This window comes from Amphibalanus amphitrite, unplaced genomic scaffold (assembly GCF_019059575.1).
Source record: "Amphibalanus amphitrite isolate SeventyFive unplaced genomic scaffold, NRLGWU_Aamphi_draft 000001F_arrow, whole genome shotgun sequence".
NCBI lineage: Eukaryota > Metazoa > Arthropoda > Thecostraca > Balanomorpha > Balanidae > Amphibalanus > Amphibalanus amphitrite.
Window position 1 is genome coordinate 1,773,288 of NW_024881499.1, and position 15,271 is coordinate 1,788,558.

The window sequence follows — 15,271 nt, forward strand, 5'->3', positions numbered from 1 at the left end:
TCGTTTCACTGCGAATGTTTTTTTTTTTGTGGCAGTTTGTAATTTAAGCCATATCATAATTCGAGGGCCACGGAGTTCGTCTCTTAAGGCCCCGCGCATGACCTCACGATACTCGTTTGACCCTCGGTAAATGTTCTACTGGAGTGCCGACCACCTCTGTCCTCTCTCCCCCGTTAAGTTGTCTAGTCATGCTTCTTTCGGTGCTGCCGGTATGCCTCGAATATTCGTTTACCAACACGCATTCGATATAAGGAAAACAGTTCAACGGCTTCACTAGCATTGCATCTCAGAAACAGCACAAAACACTGTAAAATAGGCGTATATTTTGACAGAACAGTAGTATATTTTCAAAACAGTGCGGACCAATGGCTGACTCGGCCACGGCTGGGCCGGAGGTCGGTGGCGGCAGCTAGATCTTGTTGAAGGCAGCGATGTCCACCGACTGGACAAAGTCCTCGTTGGCCTCGATCTTCTCGGTCAGCTCCTCGATGGAGACCTTGTCGTCCTCCACGGTGCACATGATGGTCAGCTTCTTGATGCCGAACGCCAGCGGCACCAGCTTGCCTGAAACACAGAAATACGAGGTCAAGTTACACGGCCTCTATGCTGCTGATGCTGAAGTCATAGATGCTGCATGAGGGATGCCACGTCATAGACGATTACGTAAATCGCTGAACCGAGCCAATCAAACTGCGACATTAACTGCAGCTTAGTCGATTTAGACCGAGACCACGGCTGACTGGGAGCAGTTCTAGCCATACGTCCATTCACCGCGCAGCCACTGATACATACCTGCTCCCCAGACGAGGCCGTCCATCTCGATTTTGCGGACCTCCGCCTCGAGGGCTTTCATGTCGGTCTCGTCGTCCCAGGGCTTGACGTCGAGCAGGACGGACGACTTGGCGATGATGGCGGCCTTCTTGGCCTTTTTGGCGGCGTAGGCGGCCACCCGCTCGGCCTTGACGCGCTCCTTCTCGGCCTCATCCTCGTCGTCCGAGCCGAACAGGTCCACGTCGTCATCGTCATCGGCGGCGGCGGCGGCCGACGGCGCGCTGCCCGGGAACTTGGAGCGCTCGTTGCCGTACGAGCTGATCTGGGTGTACCAGCGCAGCGCGTGCGGCAGACCGGTGGGCGGCGCGCCCTTCAGCGCCTCGAAGGTGACGGTGTCGGCCTTCGACGGGCCGTATCTGGGGAGAACACAGCCTTCAATCAACTTATGCAACATGCAGCTTGAATGGCAAATGGTTCACTCAAGCTCTATACAATTTCAAATGACACTCAACAATCAACATAGCATTTCCAGTGTAACCCAAAACTGTTATTCACAAGTCCACTGTCCAGCTGTGTGATGGGCAAACAAGTGGCTATTTTCATACAATTAAGAAGCATAATAATTGAAGTCATCACATCGAATCATCAAATGACCAAACAGATAAATCCATGCACTTGGAAGAATGTTTAAGTCCACATATTTTCATTCAGAAAGAAGTAGCCAAGCCTGCAAGCCATAACCAATTGACTTTTTTCTAGCCAAGGGTTGGGTGTAGAATAATATGGGAAAGCATAATTCTAGAAAAATGAAGTGTTTGCTGTTTATATATTTTTATAAGCGTGCAGAATGGTCTGAAACATCTAATCTATGACAAGGTTCAAACTTCAAAGTGTAATCAGGGTAAAATATGCAGGCAGCATCAGTGTAGTAAAATAGGATATAGGTAAGAAAACAGATTAAAAGCTGCATGATGGCCAGACCAGAAGTGCACAGTACAAAATTACATTTATGGGTTTGAGTTTACTGATGGACTTTAAGAGGTCTTGGTCTATTCTTGAGTCTACTTCATCCAGCCTCTGTCCTTCCTCATAACTCTATCTGTTGTTTTGAAGTTCCTTTTGTTGCTGATGTCATATCTTAATACACTCTCAGCTATGGAATCAAGGATAGGACTAAGGACTAAGCTAAAGGACAAAGGTGACCTTCACCTTAAGTGACAATGTGGTTGTAGCTTCGAGGATGTGTCATGTGGGAGTCAGTTATCTGGCATCTACATTTTCCATAATGCTTAGTGATATGCATTTTATTTTAGCTCCAAAGATACATACAATGTATCCTGAAAGCAGCCAATTTCATTACTCAATAAGTAGCATGAAACTGTCTCAGAAGTCAGAGACCAAGACTCACCTGTTAGACTCACCTGTTAGGTTTCCACGTCCCGTCCAATGCATGGGGATGGGAAGGAAACCAAGAATGGCAGAGACGCGCCAATACTCCCACGGTAAGATGGAGTAAGGTACACGTGAGAGCTGGAATAGTGCGTCTGCTAACAGATATTCGGGAATGTGACACAGGATTTAATTGAGACATTGCTCGTTGTCTGCCTGGACTCGATGAGCTTCACATGGTGGACTACTTGCTTGAAGCTTCCACCGTGACGCCCTCATGCGTCATATTCAAACAGTCGGCTGCCTAGAGCTTCTGCCAGGCTTGTCTTGAATTCGGATATGGATTCCGAGTTAACGACCTGATTGGGTAGAGAGTTCCATTCGCTGACAACTCTCTCCGAGAAGAAACGCGCCCTGGTATCGAGCTGACAGCGACGAGTCTTGATCTTGTACATGTTGCCTCGGGTGCGATGGTCGGTTGCAATGTCCCAGAGATCTGCCGGTTTTATCGGACAGCGTCCTCTGAATATTTTCCAGCATTTTATCAGATCTGCCCGCAGTAGGCGTCCCTTGACAGAGTACAGGTTGAGTGATCTGAGCCGCTCTTCGTAGGTCTTGCCCTTCAGGTCCTTGACGTGACGAGTCCAGAGTCTTTGCACTGCCTCGAGTCTCTTAGAGTCTTCAACAAAACCAGTGTTCCACACCACCGACGCGTACTCAAGGACAGGGCGAATATGTGTACTGAGGACATGAACCATGAAGTCCGGCTCTCTACAGAGGGTAGCTCTCAGAAAGTTGTGGGCAACTCCACCCGCCTTCCTTGCTGCACCTCTTGCTTGCCCATGGAACTTCAGGTCGTCATCGACAGTGACTCCCAGATCCACATGGGAGTGTGTCCAGGGAAGCAGTTCGTCCTGCAAGAAGTAGGTGGGTCTCAGCGGCGCATGGAATCGTCTCTGGAACCTCATGACGGCGCATTTCTTCAGGTTCATGCTCAGGCCCCATGATGATGCGGTTGTGTGCAGTACGTCGACATCAGACTGAAAATTCGACATGTCGATCTCAGGTTTGGTGATGCACATGTATACCTTCAAGTCGTCCGCAAAAATCTTGTACTGACACCTGAGCTGGGTCGCTAGATGGTTTATATAGATAAGGAAGAGCGCTGGTCCCAGGATGGAGCCTTGCGGCACGCCACTGCGCACACTTCTTGGGGTGCTCAGGGTCTTAGCTGAATTGAGAACATACTTGCTGATGCAGCTTCGCCTGTCTCTTAGAGCAAGTAACAGAACCAAAACTATGGCAACCAGCCTCCAGCCTTTACCCACCTTGAAGAACCAGCCTATAATTATCACTTTGGTTTGCAACTATTGGCCATCAGATTTTATAAATATGTCAAACAATACCGAATAAAAAGAAAACTTGACATTTAAGAAACTGTCCAGTAGTGCAAGAAAAACCCATGTTTGGAATTTTAAAAATAATTGGAGATTTATTTATTTATTTTTAAAATTGTGCTTATCCCAAGTTTCCCCCCCCCCCCCAACCACTGCCCTTGTAGCCACCATCCTAGGTCTGATAGAACCAAGTACCGACATCATGGTTTAACAGACTTGTCAGCTACCATTGACTTTATGAAACAATATTGATATTAATACCCTTGTTATGTCTCTGAATAGGGTTGAGGTGCATATTTTCATGCACTGAAACAAGACCGCAGTGCCTGAGGGGTGTTCACGGCCACTGCAAACTACTGAGTACAGTGTGTGCGGTGTGTGCAGCAGGCGTGGGGGTAGGGGATGGGTAGGCAGTTCTGACGTCACAGCTGCGTGCGGTGGACGGTCAACTGTGGCCCGTCCCGAGCGGCCACAGCGGTTGCCGTGTGCAGTGACGGAAGGCTAGTTGTTGAGGGACGCAGTGGGTGGAGCTTGTAGTTTGTCCGACCGCACACAGGGCCCGTGAACAGCCCTCATGCTTGTCCTTGCACGCCACTTTCAACTACCCTTGCTACATTCTTAGAGTGTGGACAAGTTGAAGTGTAGCTTGCAAAGGGCACAAGACAAGTGAAAAAGTTAGGGGCAGTTTTGAATGGTTGGGTCTGCACTCATGGTGGTTAGAAGTCCAGCTATAGAGCCTCAATACTCATATATCCTCAGCTTCCTTAACTTAAAACGTGTCAAGAGCGCAGGTTTTGCCGCTTCGTAACTAAACTAATGGCTAAACTCACCCCTCGATGTAACTCTTGTCTGCAAGATAGTCATTTAGCTTCTTCAGACCAGCCTCAGATTTCAGGTCGCCAAACTGCATTTTAGTTGCTTGCGAGATGGCAAAAATATAGAAAATAAGGGAGTGAGGCGTGGAGCACACGTCACGGGGAAGACGGCCAGCCGCAAAAGGAGCGAACAAATTGGATTGCCGTAAATTGTCGGTACTAAGTGAGGTAAAAATGATGTAATACTCAATATTATTATTTTGATCACAATAATACTGCATGAAAAGGTAATTTCAGAAATTTTTAGTATTTATTTTTGATATTTAATCAGTTTTAGATGTAGTTATACACCTAAATTTTAGTATTGTAAACTATGATGTAAAATAAGAACGTGTATATGTAGGGGACCAAGGCTATTATGTAAGCTATGTGAAGGACTAAGAAAATTATTTTTTGTCATACTGTTTTTGTTCGAGCGTTTTGCTCATTCAGAATATTTTTTTGTTTCAAATTGAAGCTAAGAATTTCTTTAAAGAAAAAACAGCAATCAAAAATTGCACATCAAAACATAGTTATCAAACGCCCCGCTAGGTGTAGCGTATTAAAATATACTTTTCTATGTACTAGCTAGTACCGAATTGGCGACATTTATGGCGACAAAGTTTTGATCAAAGCCCATTATAGAGTTCAGTATCAAAGCCCTAAATACAGTTAAAAAAAAGATATAAGACTTGTATAAGACTGTGAGGCGCTTTTATTATTTTTCTACTTTGAGAAGGGTTGAGAGTCGTATAAGTTCTATTTTGCTCAGTTATGAGTTAAATATGTCTGTGATTCTCTTAAACCAATAAAGACTGTTGAAGGGACAATAGTTTTCTGTGCCTAATCATTAGAATAAATTGCTAAGAATTAATTTTCACTTCAGTATCTATTTGATAGGATTTCTAAACTTGTCAGTTTTGCTAGGAGCTGCATTGACTGCCTGGGAAATTCTGCGTGAGCTGTGCATTTTGCAGGCACCCGGGGTCAATTATCAGGCAATGCACTGGGCATTGCCTCTGCCTGGCCGCTTGGAACTGTGTGACAGTTTTAGTTAGCATTTGGTGAACTGGATGTGGTGCTGAATCTAAATTATGTCATTGTACATTTTGGCATAATTGAGATATACTTTAAGGATTCCCTTTATATCAGTTTTTGCCTTATTTTCTGGTATCAGCACAGCTTTGCACTAGAATGTTATAGCTTATACTGGCTGATATGTAGTTTGACCTCATTTTTCTTCCTTCTCTGATTGGTGCATTTTAATCCTTTAATTGTCCATAGAAATATTAATAGAATGTTAATTTTAAGTTAAAAATCCAGGAGCTTGGTTTCAACTCCAGTAGTTACCAGTAGTCTGAAGGGTGCAGACTTTGGAAGTCCTTTTGACTGCTGGTGTATGAATCGTTAACAACTGAAATGGATTCCCATCTGAGTTGGATTGTGCACCTACACAGAACTACTTGTAGGCAAAACTGGATGCACACTGGTCCTACATCAGATATTCCATGCCTGATTCTGATTGATCATTAAAAAGTCATACCAAAAGCCTAATAAGAATGGCTGGGCACCACATGTTTGCATGCAAGAAAAAATATTTGAAGGGTTAGGTGTGTTAAGGACTAAGCTACCTAGCATGAACAGTTGTAATGTAACTATGGCTCATACATAATGCATATTTTGCACTAACTAAGTGTGCTAGCAACTGTTCCATGTCACATAAATGTGCAGATTCTGCATAAAAGAAAATCAGTCATAAGCTGGTTATCAGTACCTTGCCTACTGATTACTCTGATTATCCAGCATTCCCTTCTGACATTCCTGGATGCTAGGCATTTCCTAGGTCAAAAAGTTCTGCCATCTGGGATTTTCTTGACTAGCAGTTTGGCTAACAGAATGCAATTTAAATTTGCTGAATTTGATCTGTGAACTGATTTCACATAAAATCAGATGAAATTCAAGGCACACATGAAATTTCCTGAGAATTACACGAAGTGTAGCCTTAGCTTCAGATTCTTCCACCTTAGACAGTGCAGAACTGATTCAGATACAACACCCAATTTGAGATAGGTGAAGTAAGGTGAAAAAATGAAAGTAAAAGCACAAAATTTCTCTGTTTGCATATTATGCAATATGCATGCTGTTTTTATAAGAAAACATATTTAATCAGCATTGATAAGACATCTGTTTGCATACATCTGATTGTCTATCTTTTCTGAATAGCAATTCCTTATTGCCACCTTAGTGTCAGTCCGTGTCTTCATTCTGTGACCATTTCGTCTGTGGTCACAGAGTGAGCCATGCTGCGGGCGCCTGCGATCGCGCGCCTCCTGCGGCCGGCGGCGCTGCGGGCCGCGTCAGCCGGCTCTGCCCGCCAGCAGGGCACCCAGCCGGACAAGATCGAGGTGTTCGTCGATGGCCAGAGCGTGCTGGTCGACCCGGGCACCACGGTGCTGCAGGTACGGACCAGCGTCAGACCCGGGCACCACGGTGCTGCAGGTACTGTCAGTCAGCGGACTTCCGTGGGGTGGACAGGTGACAGCGTGGTCAGTCAGCGGACTACCGTGGGGTGGACAGGTGACAGCGTGGTCAGTCAGCGGACTACCGTGGGGTGGACAGGTGACAGCGTGGTCAGTCAGCGGACTACCGTGGGGTGGACAGGTGACAGCGTGGTCAGTCAGCGGACTACCGTGGGGTGGACAGGTGACAGCGCGGTCAGTCAGCGGACTACCGTGGGGTGGACAGGTGACAGCATACTCAGTCAGCGGACTACCGTAGGCTGGATAGGCTGCAGGGCCAGTTGTGACAGGTGCGGTCAGCTAGTGAACCAGGGACCGCCGACTGGTGGTGGGTAAGGCTAGCTGGCGGCTTTGTTACCGCCGATGTGGATAATGCTATAAGGTTTGTAAGGTCCATACGGATAATTCGTACGGTCATGTTTGTATATAATAACCGACGACAATATTAGTACGATAATGTTCTTACTTCGTAACGGAGACAGTTCTTATCGTCGTAACGGAGACAGTTCTTATCGTCGTAACGGAGACAGTTCTTATCGTCGTAACGGAGACAGTTCTTATCGGATGGCGTTCGTATGCAAAAGGATGTATTTGACCATGCTCGGATATGGTAGATATAAGCGCCGGACGGATTAAAGACATTTCATAGACACTATCAGCTTTATCCTGGTTCTGGGCAATGGTCGCAATGGTCACAAATCTACCAGGTCTCCAACACCGTTCCAGCTTCGTGCGGCATCGATTCTGCAGCTGTTCCTAACCTAAAGTAACCCAACATGATCTGACCTGACCTGACCTGACCTAAGCTAACCTTACCTAAGTTTACCTAACCTGGAAAGTGGAAATGTAAAAACAGCCGTGCTTTAATGCGTGTATTACGAAGTGAAGCACCACTGTATATTCAGTAATCTACAAACCTTTAATACGAACAATGTCCATTACAAAACATTTCAGAAACGAACTTTACAAGCTATCCCTTCTAACGTTAGACATATGAGCTTTATCCGACACGAATTGTTTCCGTCATGAACTTAAGCCACTATAATTCCGCACGAACCATATGCCATACGAACCCTTGCATACGAACCTTTTGCTGTGCCAACCGTTACGAACCTTGGTATACGATGCATCGTGTGCATACCACTTAATTTACGAACCTCCTCCGGTATCTCGTATCCTGGTGATGGCGTTGGTAACGGCTGGCCATCTGTAGTAAGTTCGTCACAAGTCCGCTGTACTATGAAGATCAGTGTTGTTGACGCGCTGTTCACTATTCTCATTGTTCGCTCTGTTAATACCTATCCAGTTTGTTCATAACGTTATCTTTGTGCCGGCTGCTTAGCATGTACGGTGGCCGAGATATCAGATCACTGGGAACCAGAGATCTCGTTCACCGTATATGCTAAGCAGCCGGCACAATGTTGGTGTGTTCAACACAGCTGTATGACGCTATCGCTACGTGATACTGATGCCACCAGGTTCACTAAGATCTCCTTTCTGCCCGGCTTTCCCATTCACCATTGACCGTGTGACTATGTGTCTGATGCCGTGCTCTCCTCACAGGCGGCAGCGATGGTGGGCATCGAGATTCCTCGTTTCTGCTACCACGACCGTCTCTCGGTGGCCGGAAACTGCCGCATGTGTCTGGTCGAGGTGGAGAAGGCCGCCAAGGTAGGCACGCTCGCCGTATGGTGACGCCAAGATAGGCACGCTCGCCGTACGGTATTGGTGGCAGCAGTCTTTACAGTAACGGCGGTAACAGCGACACTAGTCGTTATGGTAACGGCGGCAGCAGTCGTTACAGTAACGGCGGCAGCAGTCGTTATGGTAACGGCGACAGTTGCCGCTATAGCAACGGCGATTGCCGCTGTAGTAACGGTGGCAGTCGCTACTCGCTATAGTAATGTTGACAGCCGTAATTATAGTACCAATGACAGCCGTCATACATATGAAAGGTGACAGCCGAGCGTCCGTGCAACGGCTACGATCTCCAAGGCTGTCTGACGCCCATTACAGCTAAATTAACAATGAATCTAACCGATTTCTAATGCTTGCCATTCCCCTAAATGACTTATGATTGTCCTCGATCTGTCTTATTTGCGATGCTGTTTTCTAATCTGATAAGTATTTCACACTAATGTGAACTTAACGATATGCTTTAAATGATGTGTATCAAAATTGAGCATGATTGTGAATTCCTGCGTCCTGCAGGTATTTTTCGTCAATGTTGAGCGGAAAATCGATGTCACTATTTTACACAATACGCACTATGCCATTGAGGCTATGTAACACTATGTAAAACACTCGGTCACAACGCCTGGTGATTGTGTTTCAGCCTGTGGCCGCCTGCGCCATGCCCGTGATGAAGGGCTGGAACATCAAGACCAACTCTGACATGACCAAGAAGGCGCGCGAGGGCGTCATGGAGTTCCTGCTGGTTAACCACCCCCTGGACTGTCCCATCTGTGATCAGGTGATGTTGACAGTGTTTGGGGTATGTTGATACGTAACCTCACACCTGCTACCATGTGATGTTAGTGATAGTGAGGCTAGCGGTGATCGGAGTATATTGATAAGTGGTATCTCCCACCGCGAGGAACCCCCACACTTCTCTCGATGGAGGCTCGCTCAATTTTTACGGTGTTTCCAATGTTCCCAAGTTTCGCTGATCGGATATTTCCCGACTGTGCATTAGTCTATGGCTGCTACTGGTTCTAGTTCACAGTGATACAGCGGCGCCAGCTAACTGAGTGACGAATGTCCCTCTGTCGTGTGCTCAGGGCGGCGAGTGGGGTTCAGTCTCTGGCTGTTACTGGTCCTATAGTTCACTGTTGTATTACGGCGCCGTTCTGACTTCTTCTGTACCGTGTGCTCAGGGCGGCGAGTGTGACCTGCAGGACCAGAGCATGGCGTTCGGCTCGGACAAGAGCCGCTTCACAGACAACTCCTTCACCGGCAAACGGTAACCGCGCCTGATAACGCGTCGACAATGTCGATAACCCTGTCGATATTAGTAACGGCGCCTGTTATTTGCCGATGTTTTTTTATCACTAAGGATCGTTGTGTGCGGTTGATATAATCTGTGTGCTTTAGACTATAACTATATGTAGGCGCTGGTCCACTACCAAAGAAGCCACTCATCATCGTACCAAGTTTGCGTTTAAGAGCCGTTAGCAGCCAGAGGGACATTGAACGCTATTCCGCTGACATTGTGCCGAATCTAGTCCAATGTCCAGTGCCCATGGCCTGTGAGTTCTCCGTCTCGTGTATCTGTGTCTGACCCGCGTCCCCTGTCGCTGTGTGTCAGCTGACCCGTCTCCCCCTGTCCTCCATTCGTCCGTTACCTACCAGCGTGGTTTGTGTCTGACCCGCGTCCCCTGTCGCTGTGTGTCAGCTGACCCGCGTCCCCTCTGTTCTCTGTTCGTCCGTCACCTACCAGCGCGGTGCGTGTCTGACCCGAGTCCCCGTTCGCTGTGTGTCAGCTGACCCGTCTCCCTCTATTCTCTGTTCTTCCGTCACGTCCTACCAGCGCCGTGGAGGACAAGAACATCGGTCCGCTGGTGAAGACTATCATGACTCGGTGCATCCACTGCACGCGCTGCATCCGGTTCGCCTCCGAGGTGGCCGGCGTGGATGACCTGGGCACCACCGGCCGAGGCGGCGACATGCAGGTCAGAGGGCGTTGGGAGGAGGAAGGTAGGTCAGAGGGGGCATTAGGTGTAGGTCAGCAGCTGTGGGTGTGGGTCTGGCTGGATCAGGTCAGCGTGGCAGTGTGCAGTTCGCGCAGCTCAGTACGGGTCGGATGGTGGTCACTGCGCGCTGGATCGTGCCTTATTCTCAATAGTGTTTCCGCTCGGCTATATGTCTCACTCCAGCCCTCGGTCCCACACTGACCTCGCTCGCTGACCTCCCGCCCCCCCCCCCCTCAGGTGGGCACGTACGTGGAGAAGATGCTGATGTCGGAGATGTCTGGTAACGTGATCGACCTGTGCCCGGTCGGCGCGCTCACCTCCAAACCGTACGCGTTCACCGCCCGCCCCTGGGAGACGCGCAAGACGGACAGCATCGACGTCATGGACGCCGTCGGCTCCAACATCGTCGTGTCGACGCGCACCGGCGAGGTGCTGCGCGTCCTGCCCAGGATGAACGAGGCGAGTCCGCGGCGGCGGTGCCGGGGAGCCCGGTGGAGGGGGATTCTGGCTATTTTCAATGCCTCCATTTGTTTGTTACCTTCCTGTAATAGTCCTTATACAAACAGAGCTGGAATAATGCTACTATAATATGTCCATGTGACCGACCTGGACCCTGTGCCGTCGGCTGACCGTCCCGGACTCTGCTTTTGGCTGACCGCCGTGCGCCGTCGACAGGACATCAACGAGGAGTGGATTGACGACAAAGCGCGCTTCTCGTACGACGGCCTGAAGCGGCAGCGGCTTGTGGCGCCCATGCTGAGGGTGAGTAGAGTGGGAGGGAACGAGGGGTGATGGCTAAGGGCTGAAACGGCAGCGACTCGTGGCGCCCATGCTGAGGGTAAGGGCAGCTGAGGGAGGGGGCGGGGCAGGAGGTGGGACAGGAGTCCGGGGTGAGGGCAGGGAGAATAGGGTAGGGGACGGCAGAGCGAGGGATGGTTTGAGGGTTGAAAACAGAACGAGTACGTATTGTGGGACGTTATATCTGGTCCCATCTGCGCGTCCCCTTCAGTACTTTGCCGGCGCTTCAGTCGGTCGAGCGAGAGGACGCCTTGATATAGCAGTATCTAATTGTCTGACCCCGTACCCCCTCCCCTGCCTCAGATTGACGGCGAACTGCAGCCCGTTGAGTGGGAGGACGCCCTGGTGGCCACGGCCAAAACGCTGCGTGCGTCAGGCGAGAAGACTGCCGTGGTGGCCGGCGGACTCTGCGACGCCGAGGTAGGGCGGCGCGCGGCGTGGGACGCTAATCTGATACGCTATACCGTGGCAGCGACTCAGCGGCGCGTCTCGAATAAAAGTGTATCATCAAAAGCACTTCTCAGAAAGCTCGCATGATCTTCCCGTGCTACCAAACACCATCAATTAAGTGTGACCGCTAATTTCCCGCCATGCCCTCAGTGTCTGACGGCGCTGAATGACTCGGTAATCTGCCTGTGTGTTAGCTGCGTAACAGTCCTCAGGCTGATAGATGTGTGGGTGACGGGTGTCGCTGTCAATATTGAGTTAACCGCCGTGTCCGCAGTGTCTGACGGCGGTGAAGGACCTGGTGAACCGGCTCGGCTCCGAGGCGCTCTGCACAGAGGAGACGTTCCCGAACGCCGGCTCCGGCACCGACCTGCGCTCCAACTACCTGCTCAACTCGAAAATCACAGGTCCGCACGCCAGCTGGGCCGTATCGGCTCAGCGCTCGTCTGTTTGCGGGTGTATAGTTATTGTATAGGGGCGATGGGGTGGTGTTGTTAGATTGAAAAAGCGAGCAAGGTTTGTAAATATTTTCAATATTATCATAAAAAACACAATGCTTCCGACGTTATGACTTATGATGTACTGTGATGTCTTAGATATTCCAGTTATGTAACATACGTGGGTTGCGTAATCTTCGCTATAGTTACGTAACTTTTCTACAAGGGTGACGTGTAATTCGTGTCTTTGTTGTTGTGAAACGCGTTTGTGAAAAGGAAAACCAGATCAGTCAGAAATCGTAAAAACCACCAGCATTCATGATCGTGTGTTTCTCCGCACACTTCGACACTCCCCTGGAGGTCATATGATAGCACCTGTACGCCGGTACGACCTCCCACCACAGCTGTCCCTCCTCTCCGCCGCGTGAGCTTACCTCCGCTCCATGTCGCGTGATCTGACCGCCGTTCCGTGCCACCCGCCAGGTATCGAGGAGGCCGACCTGGTGCTGCTGATCGGCGCCAACCCGCGCTACGAGGCGCCGCTGCTCAACGCCCGCATCAGAAAGTCGTGGATCAACAACGACCTGCAGGTGGCCGTGGTGGGGCCGCAGCTGGAGCTCAACTATCCCACCGAGGTCGGTCTGATACCGGCGGGTGTAGGGCGCTGGGCCCAGTCTTATTGGTGGTGAGAGATGGCACGTAGTTTTTCTTATTTAAATCTCGACGTGGTGCTCATTTCAGTGCGCGGAAAGTTTCCTAGCAATTGCCTCTATCATGACATTTTCTTTTATTGCCGATGGCTGCTGGACAGCTCGCGCCTGTTTCCCGTCTGACTCTGCCCCTCCCGTATCGTCCGACAGCAACTGGGCGACTCTCTGGACACGGTGCGCCAGCTGCTGTCCGGTCAGCACGCGTTCAGCAGCCGGCTGGCGGCCGCCCAGCAGCCCATCGTGGTGCTGGGCGCCGCCGCGCTGGCCGGACCCGACGGCGCCCAGCTGCTGGCGCTCACCCAGCAGCTGGCGCAGCAGCTGCGCGCGCGCGCCACCGCCGCGCCCGACGGCTGGCGGGTGCTGAGTGTGCTGCAGCGGGTGGCCTCGCAGGCGGCCGCGCTGGACCTGGGCTACCGGCCGGGCGCGGCGGCGGCGCGCGGCCGACAGGCCAAGGCGCTGCTGCTGCTCGGAGCCGACGAGGGCACCGTGGAGAGGAGCGACCTGGCCGACAACGCCACCGTCATCTACATCGGTATGTAACGCAAACAGCTATCTTCTTCAGTGGATGATGATTGATGGGCATTGCCCATGCTTATTTCGGCTTGAAGGAAACTAGTTAGGCTAGGCAGTAGGAACGGAGCCCTGGGCAGTCTGTGGACGTGAAGCAATATTGGTGTGCAATGTGCATCGTCAACGATATAGGCGGTGGTGGAGGAGCCGATCAGTCCACTTCATTCAGTTGTGCGCGCTGTTAGTGTGCCTCACTTGTTCTTTTATTTTCAATAGCCGACAGCCGTCCCATCTATAGCAATATCACCAGCGTGCGGCTTCTCTCCCCATCTCCCCTCTCCCCGCTCACGTGACTGACCGTTCTCAGGTCACCATGGCGACGCTGGCGCGGCGTCGGCCGACATCGTGCTGCCGGGCGCCGCCTACACGGAGAAGCAGGCCACGTACGTGAACACGGAGGGCCGCGCGCAGCAGACGCTGACCGCCGTCACTCCGCCCGGCATGGCGCGCGAGGACTGGAAGATCGTCCGCGCCCTCTCAGAGGTCAGTCAAGTTAATAGGAGGGATCTGAAAGGGGAGAGGACAGAATAGGTAAGTCGTAACAAATCGTGTTTGATCATTTGGTGTTTGAGCTGGAATCACGGGGAGGTGTACCCATGCGAATGGTTTGGTCGGTTCTTCACGGTCACACTCGGGACCTGGTCGTCATCTGACTCGTTCGACCTCCGCCGTTACCCAGCGGACCGACCCGTTGGGTTCCAGTGGCTGTCTTATGTTTGACCTGCCCTACAGATCCTATCTGACCTGTGTTTGACCCACAGGTGGTGGGCGAGGGACTGCCGTACGACACGCTGGCAGAGCTGCGCCGCCGGATGACCGAGATCTCGCCCAACCTCACACGCTACGGGGACGTCGAGGAAACAAACTACTTCGCGCAGGCCGCAGAGCTGGCCAAGGTTAGCTAAGGAGTGTGTGGGCCTCTGATCAGGCTGGGTGTAGGCAAGGTTATGGGCGAATAGCCTTACAGCAGCCTGGGGTTGACCTGCCAAGTTTAGCAGCGAATGTGGGTCTATCAGCCGGGCTGGACTTACCTTAGAGCCCCCACCTAGCCGTGGTCGCATTAACTGACAAAGCGTGAAGGTTTAGCATGAGAAGTGGTTATGTAACGTGTAGCCGGAGCGCTAAGATCAACCCTTGGGCAGAAATTGATTTGAGTGGGTTTTTCAACATTCGTTTCCCCCGGGCGTGGCTGAATATCACAAAATAAGGCAATCGTCGTGTTTTTGACGAGTTTGTAGGTCTACCTGTTTCACTCTGTTAGCCAGTGTCACCCAGCGTCGTTTCATGTGTTCGTATTTGCACCATGTTCCGTCGTTCCTCCATTGACCTCGTTCCCTTTCACTCGCAGAGCGTGTCGGCCCAGTCGAAGGGAACCTCGCCGGTGGCGCCCAGTCTGGTCCGGCTCGAGGACTTCTACATGACCAACACCATCTCGCGAGCGTCGCCCACCATGGCAAAGTGCATCCAGGCGGTGGCCAAGCAGCGCGAGTCCAAGTATAACTAGTGAGGTGCGCGCCGCGGAGACTGTGTGAGTGTACAGAGTGCTGCGCCGCCCGGCAGGCACCGGCCGGGGGTGGCAGCGGAACGGCCGCACGGCCGCTGTAGATATAATATTGTGGACGGGGCGAACTGTGCGGTCAATATGTGAATATATGTGTGAGGAGTCGAGATCGGGCTGTGTGGAGGC

General features: G+C 50.8%; 2 protein-coding genes across 11 annotated transcripts; one reads left to right on the plus strand and one right to left on the minus strand.

The window, feature by feature from the left end:
* Positions 1–303: 303 nt before the first annotated feature.
* Positions 304–4,794, minus strand: LOC122387014 (elongation factor 1-beta-like). The gene is made up of 3 exons (XM_043376842.1): positions 4,388–4,794; positions 793–1,187; positions 304–564 (listed from the first exon to the last, which is right to left on the minus strand). The coding sequence occupies exons 1-3, from the start codon at positions 4,651–4,653 to the stop codon at positions 410–412; spliced, it is 816 nt and encodes a 271-aa protein (XP_043232777.1). The 5' UTR covers positions 4,654–4,794; the 3' UTR covers positions 304–409.
* Positions 1,546–15,252, plus strand: LOC122386593 (NADH-ubiquinone oxidoreductase 75 kDa subunit, mitochondrial-like). 10 transcript variants are annotated; one of them, XM_043376404.1, is made up of 15 exons: positions 1,546–1,715; positions 6,704–6,870; positions 8,494–8,601; positions 9,266–9,403; positions 9,807–9,892; positions 10,460–10,601; positions 10,860–11,081; positions 11,298–11,384; positions 11,724–11,840; positions 12,145–12,274; positions 12,788–12,939; positions 13,165–13,546; positions 13,892–14,067; positions 14,346–14,480; positions 14,933–15,252. In XM_043376404.1, the coding sequence occupies exons 2-15, from the start codon at positions 6,712–6,714 to the stop codon at positions 15,086–15,088; spliced, it is 2,190 nt and encodes a 729-aa protein (XP_043232339.1). In that variant the 5' UTR covers positions 1,546–1,715; positions 6,704–6,711; the 3' UTR covers positions 15,089–15,252. The 10 variants fall into 10 exon arrangements, with proteins under 10 accessions (XP_043232339.1, XP_043232592.1, XP_043232067.1 ...); XM_043376657.1 differs by lacking the exon at positions 1,546–1,715 and adding an exon at positions 4,529–4,600; XM_043376132.1 differs by lacking the exon at positions 1,546–1,715 and adding an exon at positions 5,001–5,115.
* The last annotated feature ends 19 nt before the right edge of the window (positions 15,253–15,271 follow it).